General features: G+C 45.4%; 1 protein-coding gene across 1 annotated transcript in view; it reads right to left on the reverse strand.

The window, feature by feature from the left end:
* The window catches only part of NS1 (Class II aminoacyl-tRNA and biotin synthetases superfamily protein), a 79470-nt gene extending 64827 nt beyond the window's left edge, over window positions 1–14643 (reverse strand). The window contains exon 1 of the mRNA XM_086776966.1: window positions 14005–14643. Coding sequence (XP_086633092.1) covers window positions 14005–14553 — 549 coding nt within the window. The 5' untranslated portion in view covers window positions 14554–14643. The remainder of the gene's footprint in view (window positions 1–14004) is intronic.
* Window positions 14644–19767: the final 5124 nt, after the last annotated feature.

The raw sequence follows: 19767 nt of genomic DNA on the forward strand, positions 1-19767 counted from the left end.
CAACCGCTAATGAAAGGGGTGCCAAAGGTTGGGCTGCCCACACCTCATTAATGGAAGGCCACCCAAGATCATAAGTTGTCCACCCATTTATCAATTGCCTGCCCGGGTTTTAATGTAGTGTGTAACTTGCATTCACACATTAGCATAAAACCTTATAAACATCAAAATGGCCTAAGGGCTATACTTACCACCTGCAAAACCCGTATGAAACACCTATTAAGCTTCAAACAAGGTTATGCACATGCACCAACCGGGTTCCAAGCAGCCCCGGCCCCCATGGACATTCATAGGCATTTAATCTAGACAATGTCCAACCTAGAAAACATGCACATTCATGTCAAATGTCAAAACGAATATGCATAATGCACAATGCACCATTGCATTGGCCGAAACCTCCATCTTCCAAGCTTGTAGACCAGTAAATCTAGAAGCAAGGGGTCACGCCAGTGACATCAACCCCCACCTAAACAATTGTGCTCAATTGAGATAAGTCCACATCCCCCATGGCTACCTTGACATAGTGGGCCTAACTTCTAAGGCTACCTTGCCATAGCACGTCCATTGCTTCTATAGCTGCCTTGCTATAGTAAGCACCACGATCCATCTCTCTTTAGTTTCCTTGCTCTAGTAAAATGGGTGGAATCCTTTATCTTTATAGCTGCCTCGATGCCTTGCTTCTATAGCCGCCTTGATGTAGTAAGTGCCATAATCACTATCTCTATAGCTACCTTGCTATAATAGACACTGCACAATCTTCATAAATTTGCTTTACCCAACCTCTACATAGACTACCTCCCCCCTCTAGCATGGGTACTCACTATAGACGTTCTTTGTCAATGAAAAATCCTAGTTTCAAAAAATTCCTTTCACTTCAAACGCATGCCTTCTGACAGCATCAAAAACATTATCCTTTGATGCATCCATACAAATGCAATACATCACCCCATGTCCTCCGTAGCCGCTTGCTATAGTAGGCCTACCCATTCCCTCTGGGTGTTTTCTATAGCTTGTGCCAAAGCTGTCCACATTGAGCCCAACCATGGACGCTACACTATCCCTGATGCCCAAAATCCTTGTTCATAAGCCCAAGCATGGCCTCTACAACTACCCAATAGGTGGCTGCAATGGTGGACCATGTCCATGTGCATTTTTGAATGGGTGTACACATGACATCCCCTCTACCTAAACTTCGAGCACTAGGACAAATCATGCACCTTTGCTCCACTTCCGATCGTGCACATTTGTAGCATATGCTCCCTATTCACAGGCTTAGGCACCAATAGAGCCGCAATTGAAGTAAATGTCAGTAAACTGCTTTCTCACTTGTAGTCCAATCCTCCTTTGCATTGGGTTCCAAAAGACCCACGAAAGTTATCCTCAAAAACTGATTTGGGAATAGCTGCCATGTTGACCTCATCCTCCATACACAATTCGATAAGATCCATGTTGGGAATCGGGATCAAGGTATTGCTTGTGTGTGTGTGTGTGAAGCAGCTCCTAGAGAGTGGTAGTGTCTTGTCTGTGTGTGAACCACCTCTTAGAGGGGTATCAAGATATTTGTATGTGCCTCGACATAAGCAGTGATGTCATGAGGCAACCTTTGTAACCTATAAAAGTGCATGTATTTCATTGAAGTAATCAATCAATAGTCACATCATTGAGTCGTGTACTTTGTACTCTCTCTCTAGCAATGTGTTCTCTCTCTATCTTTGTCTGCACCATAGCCATGGCTTCCTTGACCTTCAAGCCACCATAGCTCACCAAGGCTTCAACATGGTATCAAGGCACAAACTCCTCCTGGCTCCATCCCGCTGACGGGGCTCAGGAGGAGTGGCAGTATTGTTTACAGAGAAGCTACAACCACTGATACATATAGTCCGCAGAGATGAGCAGGCTAGGTACATGTGGGTTAGACTGAGGGCAGAGACCGACAGATATCTCTACATTGCTATATGCTATTTTGCTCCTAGTACATCAGTGTATGCATCACCTAGCGGGCAGTCTCCCTTTTCTATTTTGGATGATGACATTTGGGAGTTCTCCAGGGATGGTGACATCATTCTCTTGGGGGACTTCAATGCTAGGACTGCCCATAACCAGACAGTATTTTATGATACCTCAAAGGAGATGTTGAGGGAGCTTGATGTTAGGGATATGGGCCTATCTAGACTCTCACAGGATGAGGAACATACAGTGTATGGGAGGTATTTGATAGACATGGGGACTGCACATGGTTTGGCCATCCTGAATGGCCTACAGAGATTCCCGACATCGGGCGGTTTCACTAGCTTTCCACATCGGCATGGTGCTAGTACAGTGGACTATGTTATGGCTCAGCCCAGTCTCATTCCCTCTTTTCAGGATTTTATGGTAGGCACTAGGCCAGTTGGAATAGCAGTGGATCATGCTATCTTGTCCTTCACTCTCACATTTCAGTTCAGCACCGCTCCATTGGGACAGGTCTCCACACACACTCGTTATACCTTTACGAGGGAGACTGACACCGTATACACGGATGAGATATACAGACGCCTATGTGCCGAGGAGCCGGGACGGCCATTAGATGAGCTCACTCAGATATTGATAGAGACGCTTCATGCTGCAGCATCAGAGGCATATCCCCATAGTCAGCCTATACGGAGACGATCTAGGAACATGCCCCAGAACAGTTGGTATGATGAGGAGTGCAGAGAGATGAGGATCAAATTACAGAGAGAGGTGCTCATGGGTGTTACCACTCACAGACAGTCACGGATTACCTTCCGGCACCTAGTGCGACGGAAGAAGAGGGCTTATCTTGCTCAGTTAGAGAGGGATTTGTACCAGTTATTTATGAGTCAGGACTCAGGCGAGGCATGAAGACTATTCCATTAGCATTCACCATCACCAGCCATTACCTCCACAGAGATTTGGGGTGAGTATGCAGCATCCCTGTACACAGCACCAGGACAGCCGCCCCTGCCAGACCCATCGGAGCCATGCCCAGAGACATGTGCTTTCTTTACTGCTGAGATGGTAAGGAAAGCTATTGACAGGATGAGGACTGGGAGAGCATATGATCATGATGGTTTGGTGACAGAGCACTTTATTCATGCCAGAGATATGCTTGCAGAGCTTATTGCTATGATGTTTAACCGAGCCATGTGTGAGGGTTTTCCTGAGACTTGGAATATGTACACGATTGTGCCTATCTTCAAGTCAGGGGATCCCATGCTTCCTGGGAATTATCGTACCATCATGATTGGTCACACATTGGCCAGATTATATGCATCTATTCTTGAGCAGGAGTTGAGTAGATGGGCAGAGAGAGAGGGCATACGTGCATCAGGGCAGGCAGGGTTCAGGAGAGGTTTCTCCACTCTTGACCATATCCTGACACTCAGAGCTATTATTGAGGAGGGCAGATTATATGGCAGGAGGATTTACTGTTGCTTTGTGGATTTCCGCAAAGCTTTTGACACAGTACCGAGAGCCATACTGATGCGCAGACTACAGGAGATGGGAGTGCCCACAGAGCTGATTTGGGGAATCATGGCTTTATACAGGACAGTTGTGGGGCAGGTACGTACTACCCAGGGTATATCTGAGATGGTTCACTCCACTATTGGGGTGAAACAGGGCTGCCCCCTTTCCCCCACCTTATTTGGGATGTATGTGGATGAGGTTTCGGACTATGTAGAGTGGGAGGGTGACAGAGGAGCACAGCTAGCAGGGACATGGATTCCGCTGTTATTGTATGCTGATGATATTGTGCTGATCTCAGATTCTCCAGAGGGGATGCAGCGTCATTTGGATGCATTGCACATGTTTGCAGAGGACAGTGGATTGTCTGTTAACCTTGGTAAAACCAAGGTGATGGTGTTTAACACCACAGCACAGTGGGTTAGGAGGTCAATGCCCACCTTTACATATGGTCAGGAGACAGTGGAGTATACAGATGCATATACTTACCTTGGTGTGGTTTTTAGTGGCCCACTATTTTCCTTGAGGAGAGCAGCGGAGACTAGATTGACCAGAGCCTATGCAGCATTGGGGAGACTAGAGAGGATGTGTTCGCACGTTCAGTTTCAGGAACCTCGAACAAAGCTCTGGCTCTTTGACACTTTGGTCACTTCAGCCATGCTGTATGGAGTGGAGATATGGGGACCCTCAGTGGATCACCACAGCCGAGCTGGTAGCACTGATGGATGGAGACGTATGGAGAGGTCCTTGGTTTCTATGATTTCCCGGATGATTAGGGCCAAGGCCTCCGTACCACATGATATTATCCGTGCAGAGATGGCTGCCCCCCCATTGGTAGTAGAGGCACTCACTCGATCAGTCTCCTTTATACATAGCACTTGGGCTCTCCCTAGAGACAGATATGCTCGCTTAGCCCTGGAGTCTTCACGACAGTTGGCATCACAGGGAGACGGATCATGTTGGTATGCACAGATGACAGCTTGGTTCCAACTGCATGGCTTTAGTATGGACAGGCTACCTCCATTTCAGTACTCCCTGGATGCACCCTCCCTCTCTCTCACACGGGCAGAGATTACCAGACTTATCAGGCAGGACTTGACTCAGCTGGACACTAGGAGGACATGGATACAGCCGACACACGAGCTTGGTACGAAGATGGCTTTCTATAGAGATCATCTTCTCCAGCTCACGGAGGATGGGTTTGTGATTAGAACAAGCTACATGGATACTCATCTTTCTCATGGGGTACGGTGTGCTATTGGTCAGATGCGCACATCCTCACACCAGCTAGAGATTGAGACTGGCAGATTCAGAGGAGTACCAGCTGAGGCCAGGATTTGTCAGCTGTGCCAGATGGAGCCAGAGACAGAGTTACATTACATATGTCACTGTCCAGTATATTATGAGATACGAGGCCGTTTTCACTGCCTGTTCAGAGAGGGCTTTGGACCACTTTCTAGAGTCATGAGATACCAGGATCAGAGATGCCTCGGATTGTACTTGCTGGAGCTGCGTAGACATAGAGAGGGTCTCCTGAGAGGGAGGGGATCAGAGAGGGAGAGACACCTATCACCTACAGAGGCAGATTACAGACTTCTTTCGACCAGAGATTGAGCAGTCACGTCAGCAGGCATTGCAGCTAGCCCCAGAGTACAGCCAACCCAGAGGTACACTGATTGATCGGGCTATAGAGCTGGGGCGGTCCAGGCGCCCCAAGATGAGAGGCCCATCTCGACACCGACGGAGACTACAACAGAGGATCAGGACCATACTAGCATGGCATGGGAGACGTCCAGTCAGAGTACTCACCATGGAGGATATTGAGGAGATCCGCCAGCGTCCGATGCGGCACATATTATGAGATCAAGGCACCTCCATAGTGTACCCCTCCGTCCCACATGATATTGTATCCCCTCACTATATTCCACTCACCTCCATAGCGTACCCCCCCCCCCTCACTATATTCACACCCTACAAGGGTTTCTGTTTACCTTCCATTTCCAGTTTCATTTTTTAGGTGCCTGTAGTATCATCTTTATTTTTCATTTTCTGGGTTTTTTTATCCAGACATTGTATCAGATCCACCATGACGTAACTTTTGGTCTCATAGGTCATTATGGCCTTTTGAAGACGTTAATATAACATTTCATTTCATTTCTCTCTCTCTCTCTCTCTCTCTCTCTCTCTCTCTCTCTCTCTCTCTCTCTCTCTCTCTCTCTCTCTCTCTCTCTCTCTCTCTCTCTCTCTCTTTCGTGAAATGATGTTTTATATTATATGTAAAAATGTACATCAGCCACATGGCTCACACAGAACCTATGGCCCCAAAAAACCCCCCACAAAAGATCCTCTAAAGGATTATGACCATGCAAACCTGACCACTAATAAGAAAGCCTCCTAGCCAAATAAGCATCCCAGATAAAAGCATCAAAGATGAGCCAGCCGAGCCGCCATAGACCACAACGAAATAACATCTGCATCCAGTATCGCTGAGCTGAGAGAAGAGAAGAAAACTGCCAAAGCAGCAAACCGCGGATACGTAGAATGTGCCCATGTATTCCAGCCAAGGAATCAAAGATGAACCCATTCCGTGTAGTCCAAATATGCCAAAGTCCTGTCCATCTAAGGAAATGGAATATCACAAGGTGACTGTCCGAAGTAATGACTTGAGGACAAATCCCAAATATCCACTGATGAGCCGAAACAGTAGACCTCTCTACTGCCTCCCAAACGCGAGAGACAAAAGACCAAATCTGACGGGCCACTGGACAACTCATGAACAAATGCATAACTGTTTCACTGCATGTCGTGCAGAAGAAGCAAGAGGCCAATGTAATTTTACGACGGCTGAGCTGATCCCGTGTAGGTAACCCTCCCACCAACATCCTCCAAATGAAAACCTTACCTTGGTAAGGGAGTTTAGACTGCCAACCACGCATAAGAGTTTTCTGCCACCATGATTTAGACTTGTGCAATCCCCACACCTTATTGGCCTTGGCTGAAACCCAATCTTTCTCTGATACGAGCTTATGATAGACCTGGTTAGCTGAAAGTGATATCAAGTCACCAGATTTACATAGTGCCCAATCAAGCCAAGGCTGATCTGCAGATGGCCGAGGCAATGGAGTAAAAGGCTCAACTGCATGCATGATGTCAACCCAAAGTGGCTGAAATGTCCGAGGAACCCTAAAGTGCTGCCGAATACGACGAAACGAATATGGCCTGTCACGACCAGGTATCACAGCATCTCGGATTCTAACCAAGCCTAACCTAACCATGCGGTTGAGACGTATGCGTGAAGCATCTCTGTCTGGCCAAACAATGACACGCGACTCCACAAATGTTTCGAACTGCAAAGAGTTCAAAAGTAGTCTTTCATGACCAGGATCCCACCGAGTCAATAGTAGAACTTCATGCCAAGAAAGGAGAATATGCGATAAAATGTGAGATGAGCGAATACGGACAGGATGAGCAGCATTCACAATGTCCCACCATGAAGCCTGCACACGTGTCCGTCCATGTGACAATCCCTCCAACTCAATCAAGTCACGAGCCATGAATACCCAAGGCTGCTCCTGCAAACACATATCCTGAAAAAGCGTCCACCTACGCGCCACCATATGCAAGCGGACATCCAGTAAAGCAGCCCCACCCATTCTTTTGGGCGTCGTAATGTGATTCCAAGCTATCCATGTTTGACCCATAATATTTCCTTGCCTCTTCCACAGCATAAACCAAATGGGAGCAACCAAACGGAGAAGAGATTTGTGCGTCCAAGGTAGCAAAGGCAAAAAATAGGAAATCATGCTAAGCATAATAACCTGAGCTACCTTAACCCTCACGTGCATAGGCCACCCTTGAGCTTTCCAATACATAAATTTATCCGAGATCCGAGCACAAATCCAAGCAAGAAGCGCTTGGGGGTCCACATCCACACCCACCGGATACCCAAGATGACGAACAATGTCTCCTGTATGCACCACACGGCTTGCCACCCTAATGCCTCAAGATCAAATTCCGTGCATACAATGAGGGCTGATTTTGTTGAATTTATTTTCAGCCCAGAAGCCAATGCAAAATTATTCCAAGCTTCCATTGCTCGATCTATATTGGCTTTTTCGGCCCTGAGAAACATAAAAGTGTCATCCGCAAGGGCTTGAGCAACCAATTGCTTGCCATGAGGGAGATGCAAACCAACCACTTCACCATGAGATGCCATAGCATCTAGGCGACATAACATAGGATGAGTGGCAATGGCAAAGAAAAGAGGGCTAAGAGGACAGCCCTGCCGGAGAGAACGGGTGAGAGAAATACCATCCAAAAGTCCTCCATTGTGCATAATCCGCGTGATAGAGCCAGAGCCAAGTAAATGCACCAAATTAGCCATTTTGGAACCAAAGCCCATGGCTGTCATTAACTGAGAAAGGAAAGACCAGCTGACATGATCAGAAGCTTTTTCAAGATCCAACTCCACCATCACAATCTCTTGCTTCTTTGCCTTGGCATAATCCACTCCAATTTGAACATTAAGAATGTAATGTAAAATATTCCTGCCATGCACAAATCCATATTGATATGGATGAATAAGAGTAGGAAGCACCTTCTGCAAGCGATTGGCAAAAATCTTTGTAAAGATTTTATACATAATACCCATAAGTGAGATTGGGCGCCATTGAGCCAAAGAAGTAGGCGAAGGGACTTTGGGCAACAAACGAAGTATGCCCAACTTCCAATCGGCAGGCATATATCCCTCATCCCAAACCCTTTGACAAATAAGTGTCAAAGGCTCTGCAAGCTGATCAGCATATTTTCAAAAAAACTCATTTGTCAAACCATCCCAACCAGGGCTCTTTCCCATGGGAAGTTTGGAGAGAACAGCTTCCACTTCCCCTTGAGTAACAGGAGCATCAAGCTGAACCGCCACATCAGGGTCAACTTGATATCGTACTTCAGCAAACCATGACTCCCTTGCAGCCAGGACATCCGGCGAAACATCCTCTCGAGGGGCAAGCAAATCTTCATAAAACCTGATGCAATGCTGAATAACCTCAGAAGGTTGAGTAACAAGATTACTCTTAAGAGTTTAAATTACAATGGGTTCTATTGCATCTAGCTCGAAATTGAGGTTCAAAATAAAAATAGCTACATTTCATCCATGGATGGATTTGCTCTTGAGGGGGGTGGGGTACGGAATTCTTTAATGATTGCTTGTCCTCCTCTGTATATTGCCCATTTGTCATTCTTTCTTGCTTCTTTAACTTTATTTAGCTCTGCCGATCTGTTCTTGAGTTGTAGCGGGGTGAGTTCATCAGCTATCCATACCTTTGTCCCTTGGAGAGACCTTGTTTGCTTCATCACTGCTATTTTCTCATTGTTGTCCATATGGGAGACTTTTGCCTGTGTACCCTTTACTATAATAGAGATAGGGTCTCCTAAGTCCACGAAGGGGACTACTTTGCTCAGTTGTGCTGTAAGTACATCTGTATCTAATATGTAGTCTTCTCGAAGCTCTTGAGCTGTCTCTGCCCTATCCCAGCCTTGAGGAAGACCACCGACTCTGATTACCTTTTTGTTACTTTTCATTCTTTCCTTTTCTTTGACCGCTGATATGACTTCTTTAACAAAATCTTATGAGTTAACTGAATTTACCTTTGAAACATGGTTTGTCGTTTCTATTTGTAGTGTTGTAGGTATGGGTCCTTCTCGTGCTTCCTCTTGCTTCGTCTTCATGGCTTGCACTTGCACTTTCAGTTTGTTGATTTGTTCATCTTTCTTGATAGTCTCGTGTTTCAGTGCTCCTAATTCTCTCCCTGGAGTTTCTTCAGTTCTTGCATGAGGTAGGCTTCCCATGGTGTCGGCTTGCTCATGGGTGGAGGAACGGGCGGTAATCATGAAGCGGGGACTGAGGCAAAAGACTTCTTACTTGCCATGTGTTGCTGCTGATAAAGGAGCGGGCTGTTGGTGGAACGAGTCTCCCCTCAAGGGTACCCTCTCCCCTTTGGGAGAGACTCAGAAAATGCAACCTACAGGATGCTCAGCTACAGGTGCAGGGGAGAGTTATGTTGCTGCTTTGGGGGCCTGAGCAAGGGCGGGTGGGAAACGGGGGACAAACAGAGGCGCCTAGGGGCGAAACGACTGCGACCAGGTGAAGCGACGAACGGGGGGCAAACAGAGGCGAGCGACGGCGGCGAGCAGAGGCGACTAGGGGCGAAACGACGACGACCAGATGAAGCGACGAACGGGGGGCGAACAAAGGCGAGCGACGGTGAGCAGAGGCCACTAGGGGCGAAACGACTGCGACCAGGTGAAGCGACGAACGGGGGGCAAACAGAGGCGAGCGACGGCGAGCAGAGGCGACTAGGGGCGAAACAACGGCGACCAGGTGAAGCGACGAACGGGGGGCGAACAGAGGAGAGAGAGAAAGAAAGAAAGAAAGAAAGTTGTATTAACGTCTTCAAAAGGCCAAAAAAACCTATGAGACCAAAAGGTTACATCATATCCATTAGGTACATAATCCTGGGTACAAAATAGTAATAAGCAAAGATAACAAAAATCTAGAACTTTAAAATCTGATCTAGGTACATGAGCACACAGAGAGAGAGAGAGAGAGAGAGAGAGAGAGAAATGAAATGGAATGTTATATTAACGTCTTCAAAAGGCCAAAGTGACCTATGAGACCAAAGTTACAACCATGTGACATCTGATACACTGTCTGGTAAAGAAAAGAAAGAACTAAAGGTAAGTATCTAGCCCTACAATACATCAGTAGGGAGCATCTGGAAGCAGCAACTAGGGAGAGTGGGAAGCTAATGCTACTAGTCAAAATGGGGTACATGAGTACATGGATACATGAATACATGAATATGGGGGAGTTCAAAAGTGACAGTGAGTACAACAGTACATGGCTGAAGTGGTAATTATCCTGGGAGCTCTAGCATGGGTCTCTGCCATAGTGAGATGCCTGGTCGGACGAGCCCGATACCTTGCAATGATGCTCTGAATCCTCCAGTGTAGGCACCGTCTCCGATGTGAGGATCCGCGAACCCTCGGGCGTCTGGATCTGCCCAACTGGATAGCGCTCTCAACTAGAGTCCCACGGGGTGCCCACTGCTGGGCTGTCCGCTGTGTGTCCTCCCGGGTAATCCCTCTAAAGAAGTCAGTAATCTGTCTCTGTGTGGACTCCCTGCCAGTCGGGCGTTTGCTCCTGATAATGGACTCTCTGACAGAGTCACACGGGGACGCGGGGACGGGCCGTAGGGACGCGGGACGCGGGGACGCGGAGACGGGGACGGCCGGGGACGGGTGGGACGTGCAGGGGACGCCGTGCAACACGGGGACGCCTGAGGGCGTCCCGGGGACGCGTTCCCGAAACGCGGGACGTGTAGGGGACGCGGTGAGGGGACGTCTCCAACGGCCAGAAACGGGCAGAAAACGGCCAGAAACGGGCAGAATTCCAGCTATAAAAAAAGGCACACTCTCTATTGCACCCACACTCGTTTCTCAAGCCTCATTGCTCAAGCTTCGGATCTGAGCCTGCGGATCTCCAGGAGATAAAAACCCAAGCATCGTTGATCACAATAGTCCATGACTCTAGCCAGTGGTCCAAATCCCTCTCTGAAAACGCAATGGTAGCGCCCTCGAATCTCATAATATGCTGTGCAGCGACAGATGTAGTGCTCCTCCGTCTCTGGCTCTATCCAACAAATCTGACAAATCCTGTCCCCTAGAGGTATGCCTCTAAATCTGCCTGTCTCTATCTCTAACTGATGTGAAGAGGTGCGGATCTGCCCAATGGCGCACCTCAATCCGTGAGACAGATGGGTATCCATGTAGCTCGGTCTAAGTATAAAGGCATCCTCAGTGGTGCGGAGAAGATGGTCTCTATAGAAAGCCATCTTCGTCCCCAACTCCTGTGAGGGCTCTAGCCATGTCCTCCTAGTGTCCAACTGAATGAGGTCCTGTCTGATGACTCTATAATCTCAGAATGTGTCAAGGTGAGAGAGGGTGCCTCCAGAGAGTACTGGAAGGGTGGAAGTCTGTCTAAACTGAACCTGTGGAGCTCAAACCAGGATGCTATCTGCGCAAGTGTCTCCCTCCATGGCTAGCTGATGAGAGGACTCTAAAGCAAGTCGTGCATACCGGTGTCGGGGAAGCTCCCAGCTGCTATGAATGAAGACACTGATTTGGCAAGATTGCTCTCCATCTTCCCCGTACGCTGGCCGTACAGCTGGTACAGCAGCCAACAGTTCTCTCTCTCAGCACTGGCTGTACAGTTCTTTCTGTCCTCTGTGCGCTGGCCATACAGCAGTCAGTGCTGGCTGTACACAGCAGCCACACGTGAGGTTGACATCTGATGTTCTTCACTCTCACAGTCTTGGCCTTGTCATGGGCAGATTTGGGGCTGTTTTGGAGGAATCTGGGACAGCTGAGAGGTCTTCAAGGGCTGATTTGAGGCTCCGTTTTGGTGCTTTTTTGGTGCGCAGTTCGGGGCTGTTTTTGGCTCCGTACCGAACTGTTTCATGGACTGTTTATGAGCTGATTCAAGGGACTATTTTGAGACAATTTTCAGATGGCTTTTGGTGCTATGTTTTTATCTTGGCACTAGATAAATATTTGGGCAAGAGATTTGTGATGCTTTGAGGAAAATCCGGTGTTGTATGCACCCGCATCTTGGTTTATTGTAAAAGCTTCTCTTTCAAAAAAGAAGTACCTACAGGGGGCCGGCCATTCCGGCTCAGTGCAGTGTTATTATATTGTTTATGGTTATTCTATTGTGTTTTCATGCTCTGTCTGGTATTTGAAGTGTTGGTCTCTCATTTTGGGTTCCCTTCTAGTTAGAAAGCAGCTGGAGGTTTGTTAGAGCAAAGGTACTCACTTGGAGTCCTTGCATGGCCCATTGTTTAAATAATCTACTAAAAGTCATTGCCAAGTAGCAATGGGTCAAGAGCACAATAGATACTGGGAAGGATTTGTCACTTGGCATCATTTCTCCTTTGCTTTGTATGGGAAGTTTGCAAAGAAGGTTTTGTACTTCATTTTAACTTATTGTAGAGATTAAACTCTTGAGTATTAATGCATTAGTCTTGACTCTTCAGACTTTTCAACTTGGAAACTGGAATTTCTCTAGTCTCGCAACCCCCCCTGTCGCTCTCTCTCTTCCCCCCTCGCTCATTTTAATATGCTTATGTGGCGTTCCCATTCCCGTCCCCCCCCCCAAAAAAAAAGGCCATTCCCGTTTCTCCGTTTCCCATTTCTTTGAAGCTAACTGAAAACAAGATTGTCCAACACATTCTTATGCACGGCATACTCGCATGCTTGAACTGTTTGTGAAATGTTTTATTACCTGCAAGATCTATGTGTCTAGTTTATAGACAGGGACCCCTCGGCTTCTAATCAGTTATCCTCAATTGAAAAGCTTCCTAATATGCCTGTAAAACCTCTGGATACTCCACAAAGAAGTTCTCATCCAACCCACTTGGCATCCATAGCCGAATAATTCTTAAGCTTGACAAGGTACTTTCTAGCAACCTTACCATGTGATCTCCTTCTTTTCTTACAATCTGCTCTAGATGAAGAACTTCCTCTAGCTCTTCAACTTTCGATGGATCCTCGCTCACTAGTTCCAAAGGTTCGGGACCCTTATAAGCTCTTAGGAGACTCATATGAAAAGCATTGTGAATCCTCCAATGATCGGGTAATGCTCGTCTGGAAGCCACATCGTTGGAAAGTATGTCATCTCTCCACAATTCACTACTATGGGTTATACCTTAGTATCACACCATCTAGTTGTGGACAGGTTTACACATGGTCTCCGCACACACATCGCTCACAAAGCTCAACAGTTTTAGTTCCATGTTCAAAAGGCCACATTTCAGCAAGACTTCATTGTTTCACCACTTTTGGGATATAACATGATCAACATCTACTAGTTTTGGGAGGTGCGTCCATTTTACGATTGTTGACATTCTTCTTGAGCTTGTCCATCATTTCTCGTGTCCAAACCCAACGAGCAATCAGAAAAGGAGCTGAGCGTGTGTGTTGATCTATGTCTGCAATCCACAGTTCGTTGTTCAGACAACACCACCTTTAGAGCAACGGGTAGTAGGTCTCCTTCCGCGGTTCCAAGACATCCCGTTAAGCGATGACCTCAACCCCAAGGTCATCGAATTGAGTTGGTCCCAGAGACAGAGCCAACAAGAAAGTTCCCCTATAAATTTTTCTTTATAAACGTTTGTATAGTACGATAACATCAAAGACCCCTCTAAAATAGCCCCTAATTTTTTTCTTGCCTTGTCTCTTTGTAAATTAGGCACATGTATGACGCGTTTTGTAAAAAGTTTGCAATGTGAGAGACCCTCTTACATAAATGAATGAATAAAAATGCATAAGCATCTCCGTGTGTCTGTCCGCTACATTGGCATCCTAGGAGTGTAGACATGTGAAGCAAAGATGGCACGGTGACATGTGAAGCACACATGACGTGGTGACACATAAAGCACACAAGGCGTAATGGTGTTGCAGACTGTCGAGAGAAGTTTTAGGCACCTCTAGAAACGTGAAGGTCTTCTGCAGGCGGCAGGTTCGAACCCAGCCACGGACGGTAATCTGCTCTCCGAGGCGTTCCAGACCCTCCTTTGGCCCCCCTTTAATGTCAGCTATTCTCAGCCTTTTCTTGAAGGATCCCACGGATACATAGAAAGAAGACATCTTCTCATCCTGCTCAGCTTTCTGGGAAGAAGAAGATGATGATGATGATGGTGATGGTGAGGATGTCTCATCCACGCTTGCAACTGCATCGCTCTCTGCCAGTTTTGTGGTTGTGCAGTGAACCCTCTTGCCCGTGAAGTCTTTCCTTTTGTGGTAAGGCGAATGCGAGAGGGTTTGCGAGTGTGGTCTATCAGAGAAAGGGGACTGTGTAGCTGAAGCAGCTTGTGGGAAGCTCGCTGCACTACTACTGCTGCTGCTGCTGAGGATGGCATGGCTGAGAGGTGCAAAAGGCCGAACAGCGTTTGGTCCGAAGAAAGAATTGAACAGAAGGCGGGCAGGGTAGAGCTGGTGAGGTGGGAAATGATGGAAGCAGAGGTGAGCAGACATCGTAGGACGGAATCGAAAGCCCGATGCTGCGTTTCACGGCGGGCTGTCCCCCGTTCCAATCATTTCATATCACACTTTTTTCCTAGTTGATGATTAATTCCTCCCTTTTACAAACACCACATCTGAGGGCAACATTACAAGATAGCATCATTCCAGGTAGCCAGCTGGGTTTGAACCCATAACCTCGGGCAACGTTACAAGATAGCACCATTCCAGGTAGCCAGCTGGGTTTGAACCCATAACCTCGGGCAACATTACAAGATAGCACCAAACACTTTAATAACTGAGCTACAATTCGATGATACATAATTACTCATTTCATTGATGGTCTTACGTAGGCACCATAGATACGACAAAAGGAATGACAAGCATTGGGTGTTACACTTGAAATCTAGGTCGCTTGCTCTGCATTGTTAGTTGATTTGGAAAAAATAAAAAGCAACGCTTTGAAAAGCGCTTTGAAAATTTGAGAAGTCGCTTCTGATTCTATATTTGTGAGAGCTACACGTTGGCTTGTTCAACCTACAGAGTAAAAGCTGGCAAGTGTATCATCTTCCCTAGCTCGAGAGCATATCATGTTTCCTGAGCACATGAGAAAGCATAGACCACGGCAAGTGTTGTTTCATGTATTACATTGATTTTTGTTTTTTCTAAGTCCATCAATCTGCATGTCATCTCAAGTTCTGTTTCGTTGTGTCCTATGTCCATCGTGCTACATCTGCTTTTCAAAGCAAGTTCCAAGGTCCATTATGCTTCATGTCAAGATATCCCCACCATAAGTAGTAGTCGTTGTGGTGAGCACCCATGCACAGTTCCCAGTGAATGGTGACCAAATGTGACCAGATGGTTAAGAGACAGCTTATATAGAATTGGCACTTTGTTAAGTAGGATGCATGCTTGTGTGTCGACTATGTGATCGCATTAGTGAGTGTTGGACATAGCAAACCAAGACACACTGTTGTCGGGTTGCAAGGGCCGTTGAGGGTCCAGACAGCCTCAAATGGCCGTGGGAGGTACGCACAGTCTTTATGCGACTATGTTGGGTTGGCCGACATGGTTGACCCACATCCATGTCAACCTTAGATAGTATATATAGAGACTACTTTGGCAGCATTTGTTCATCATCAAGTTTATTATGTTTAAACACTCTTGTGAGTAAGACATCCTCCATCTAGAGTCTGTCTAGATTGCCATCAAAGCTCCTTACCCAGAGCACATGGGTGGATGGACAACCATTAGTTTATAATCAAGTTTGCAAGCAGTAAAATTGTTTATTCTCCGCTCTTCCTGCAATTCAGTGCTTTATATTATGAAGATCTTGCTTTCGCTATTATGTTTTCTTACATGGTATCAGGCAAAACTTGTTTTAACAGTTTGTTATTTAAAGGCAGATTTGGAAAGATGGCCCAACCGGCAAATAACACAGTCACTCGAATCCGTCCTCCACCATTTGGTGATAGAAAGTTGGATAGGACAAATTACACTCTCTAGAAGTTCAAGATTAGGAATCATATGAGTTGCGAGAAATCGTAAACAAGGTTTGATGTAATGCCAAATCCTATTATGGATCCAGCAGTTTCACTAAATATTACTTTCATTTTGGCATGGAGATGAAGGAATGTAGATACGCTATGAGCCATTGTCACCAGCATCACTAATTTGGTCATGACTCTAATTAGCATACTATCACAACTTCTAAAGCATGGCAAGTTCTTAAGAACCAATATGAGGCAAGGAAACACACAAGGATTCAAAACCTTGAGAATCATCTTGTAGGAGAAAGGCATTCTCAAAGAGAAATAGTAGAGCAGTTCATATTGTGGCTAAAGAATCTACAAGATTAGATGGTAGCACGGTGGGGATCACCAAGACCTGAAGAACTAGCACGCATCAAAGTTAAACCCTTGAAGAATGAGAATTTGGTGGCCTCACTAAACACGCAAGTACACAACCCTCCTTTGACTTTGAGGAGTTTGGCGCAATGCTGGTGCAGGAGAAGATGAGTTTTAAAGCAAGAGATAATAGTGACACTACAGTGAGTTTAAGATGCAAAATTTATTGATCTTCTCCCGCAATGCTACATCCATTGTTCTCACAAGGCCTTTCCCTTGTGGCTCTTCCCCCAACCAGTCGATCATCTTCTTCTTATGTCCATAATCTTGGCATATCAGGATCAGACGTACTGAGAAATTCAGTTATATATAGAAGTGATTCTTGAACAAGCCATCCCGCTGCCGCCATACTACCTTTAGGACGAGCTCTTTGACGAACAAATCCTGTAAGTGTCTTCATAAATCTCTCCAAGAAAAACATCCATCGGCTATGGATGGACGTGTTTGGATCATACATAGGAAAATTTATAAGGTATGTATGAAAACATTGATGATTAGCAAGCACTCAAAATCCCCTAGGAGTAGGCGGCGTAGCGAGACATGCAGTTTACAAGGTTTTTGACTTTTTTCACTAGCTTGGAGCTCATTTGAGTTATATCACCAAATGGAGTGCATATCAAGCTTAGCAAATGTGTGTGTGTGAGCTTGGAGAAGCTTTCTAGAAGTTCACTTGTGAGAAACAACAAGATTTAAGTTGATTAAGGGTTGCTTAACAAAGGAATAAGCTTATAATTAGCAAAACAGAGCTCACTAAACCCTTAATTACTCACTCACTACTCAAAATTAGAGCAATTCCTCTTACACGGAGGTGGAGCAACATTATACGGAGCTAATGAATTCCTGGGCCCTGATTTTGGATCCCATTTGAAGCGATTAAAGTAGGATTAGTGATTATAAATCGGTGTTTATAGGTTTACATCAAAATAGAGAATAACTTTTGGCAAGTGTTTGGCATGTAATGATTCTCGGATGATGTACACTTGATTTGATCATTTCCCATTGATTTGAAGGATTGAAAAGCTTGGCAAAACCCATCACAACAGGGCATAGTGAGCTATTCGTACATAGTTGAGCTCAAATGCTACTTGGGTGAACTTATATGCATAGTACGAGCTAATTGAGGTGTTTGGAAAGTGGAGAACTATTTCGGATGCGTTTCTCAAATTTTGTGAGTGGTGCCAAGTTGTTTTCATCTTATGCAAATAGTGGTTTTGAGTCTTGGAGTTTGTCGCCCAATAAAAATTGTGGGATGTGTGGATAGAATTGTTACCAAAGTATATGTATGTATGTGTGTGTTTGAGTTGATTGTTGGAAATACTCAGTAAACATTCTGCTTAACAAAATGAGTGACAGTCCAGACAAGATTGTTGGTGAAAAGCTTGATAGACACAACTTCCACATTTGGAAGTACCGTATGACAAATGCCCTTAAAGACAAAGGGCTTTGGCATTTGGTGGCAGGTGAGGAGACGGAGCTAAGTGTTTCCCTAGTAAATGCCACACCCACCTAACTTAGAGCACATCGAAATTGGATAGAGAGGGCCTTCAAGGTCCTGCATTATTTCTCAATTTTTGTGAGACAAATACCATGTTATGCCATATTTAGGACACACATAATCCCAAGGATGTATGGGATACTTTGGTGAAGTTGTATGATACGACTACACCACTAAAGAAAATGCAATGGAATGAAAAGATACATGGTGTGATTCGAAACAACAGGAGCATAAATGATTATATGTAGGAGATCAACGAATGTGTTGATGCACTAGCATCGATTGGTGCCCCCATGGATGATGATGATTTGGTAGCCATTACATTGAATGGTTTGGGTAAAGATTACAAAGCATTTAAAACCTCTATCATGGTTAGAGGTGGAGACTCCCCACATTTTGATGAGTAGATCTCTTTGTTTATTGTGGAGGAGATGAAACTTGGTTTAGGTGCTTCATCTAGTACCAATGAACATGCAAGGGATCAAGCATTTTATACTCATAAAGGTGCTAGAGGCAGGGGGAGATCTAGTCTGAGAGGACGTACATGTGGATGTGGTTGGTAGGACAGGTCACCCACAGTCTCAACAGAATTTTCAACCATTGTTTAGTGCTAGAGGTGGTCGTGGTTATGCACCTCAAAGAGGTCGAGGTAATGCTTATGGAAGAGGTTGTTGGCAAGGCCAACAATCATTTATGCAGAATGTGGAATGTCATTATTGTGGAAAGTTTGGTCACATGGCTCGTACTATTATCATAAAAAACAGAATGATTTGAGAGGGGGTAGAGTACATGGTGGTAATTTTGCATCCAACAGTCATGGTGGTAGTGCAAATCACTTGTTTGTATAATGAAGCATGTAGTGGGTTGCATGATGACACATGGAGACAGTGATGATACATGGTATATGGATTCAGGAGCATGGTGAGTGGTTTGAGCACATGAAACCAATGGATGAAAAAGGATATGTGGAGACAGGTGATGACACTCAGCATGCTATCACTCATGTTGGGAGTGTGCCATTGGTGATGCTGCACAATGGAGACATGAAGTCTAGGTTAGATGTTTTGTATGTGTCTTCCATTACAAAGAGTTTAGCTTCTATTGGTCAAATGGTTGAGCAAGGATTATAGGTACAATTCAACAAGCATGGTTGCTTCGTTAAAGACTTTAAGAATGGCTATAGAGTTATTGCCAAGGGCAAGAAGGAAGGCATGTTATTCAAATTGGATGCAGGTATTCCAGAGTTAAAATCAGCTATGTTTTCTAAAAGCCGTAATGTGGTCCAAGATATTGAGATTTGGCACAAACCTATTGGGCATTTGAACATATATATAAGTTGAAGAATATGCAAGCAAGAGGCATAGTTGGTGGGCTACCCAGATTCAAATATGATGGGAGTATGCATGTATGTGATGCTTGCTAGTTTGGAAAACAAGCAAGGTTGCCATTCCCTAGAGAAGGCAACATGAGCAGCAGGCCAATTGAGATTGTTCACAGTAATGTATGGGGGCCTGCACAAAGCCCATCCATTAGTGGCAGCAAGTACTATGTAACCTTGATTATTGCTCCATTGATGATTATAGCACGATGACTTGGATCTATTTTCTCAAAGAGAAGAGCGAAGTGTTGGCAAAGTTCATGGATTTTAAAGCATTTGCAGAAAAGCAATACGGTTGGATCAAATTCTTGAGGAGAGATGGAGGTGGTGAATACACCTCACATGCATTTGAGGATTTCTTGAGTAAGAATGGCATTAGAAGGCAGCTTTCATGATGCTGGTACACATCTTAGCAAAATGGTGTTGCTGAGAGAAAAAATAGGGTTATT

This window comes from Cibotium barometz, chromosome 37 (assembly GCF_041138505.1).
Source record: "Cibotium barometz isolate CiBa-2024 chromosome 37, ASM4113850v1, whole genome shotgun sequence".
Classification (NCBI taxonomy): domain Eukaryota; kingdom Viridiplantae; phylum Streptophyta; class Polypodiopsida; order Cyatheales; family Cibotiaceae; genus Cibotium; species Cibotium barometz.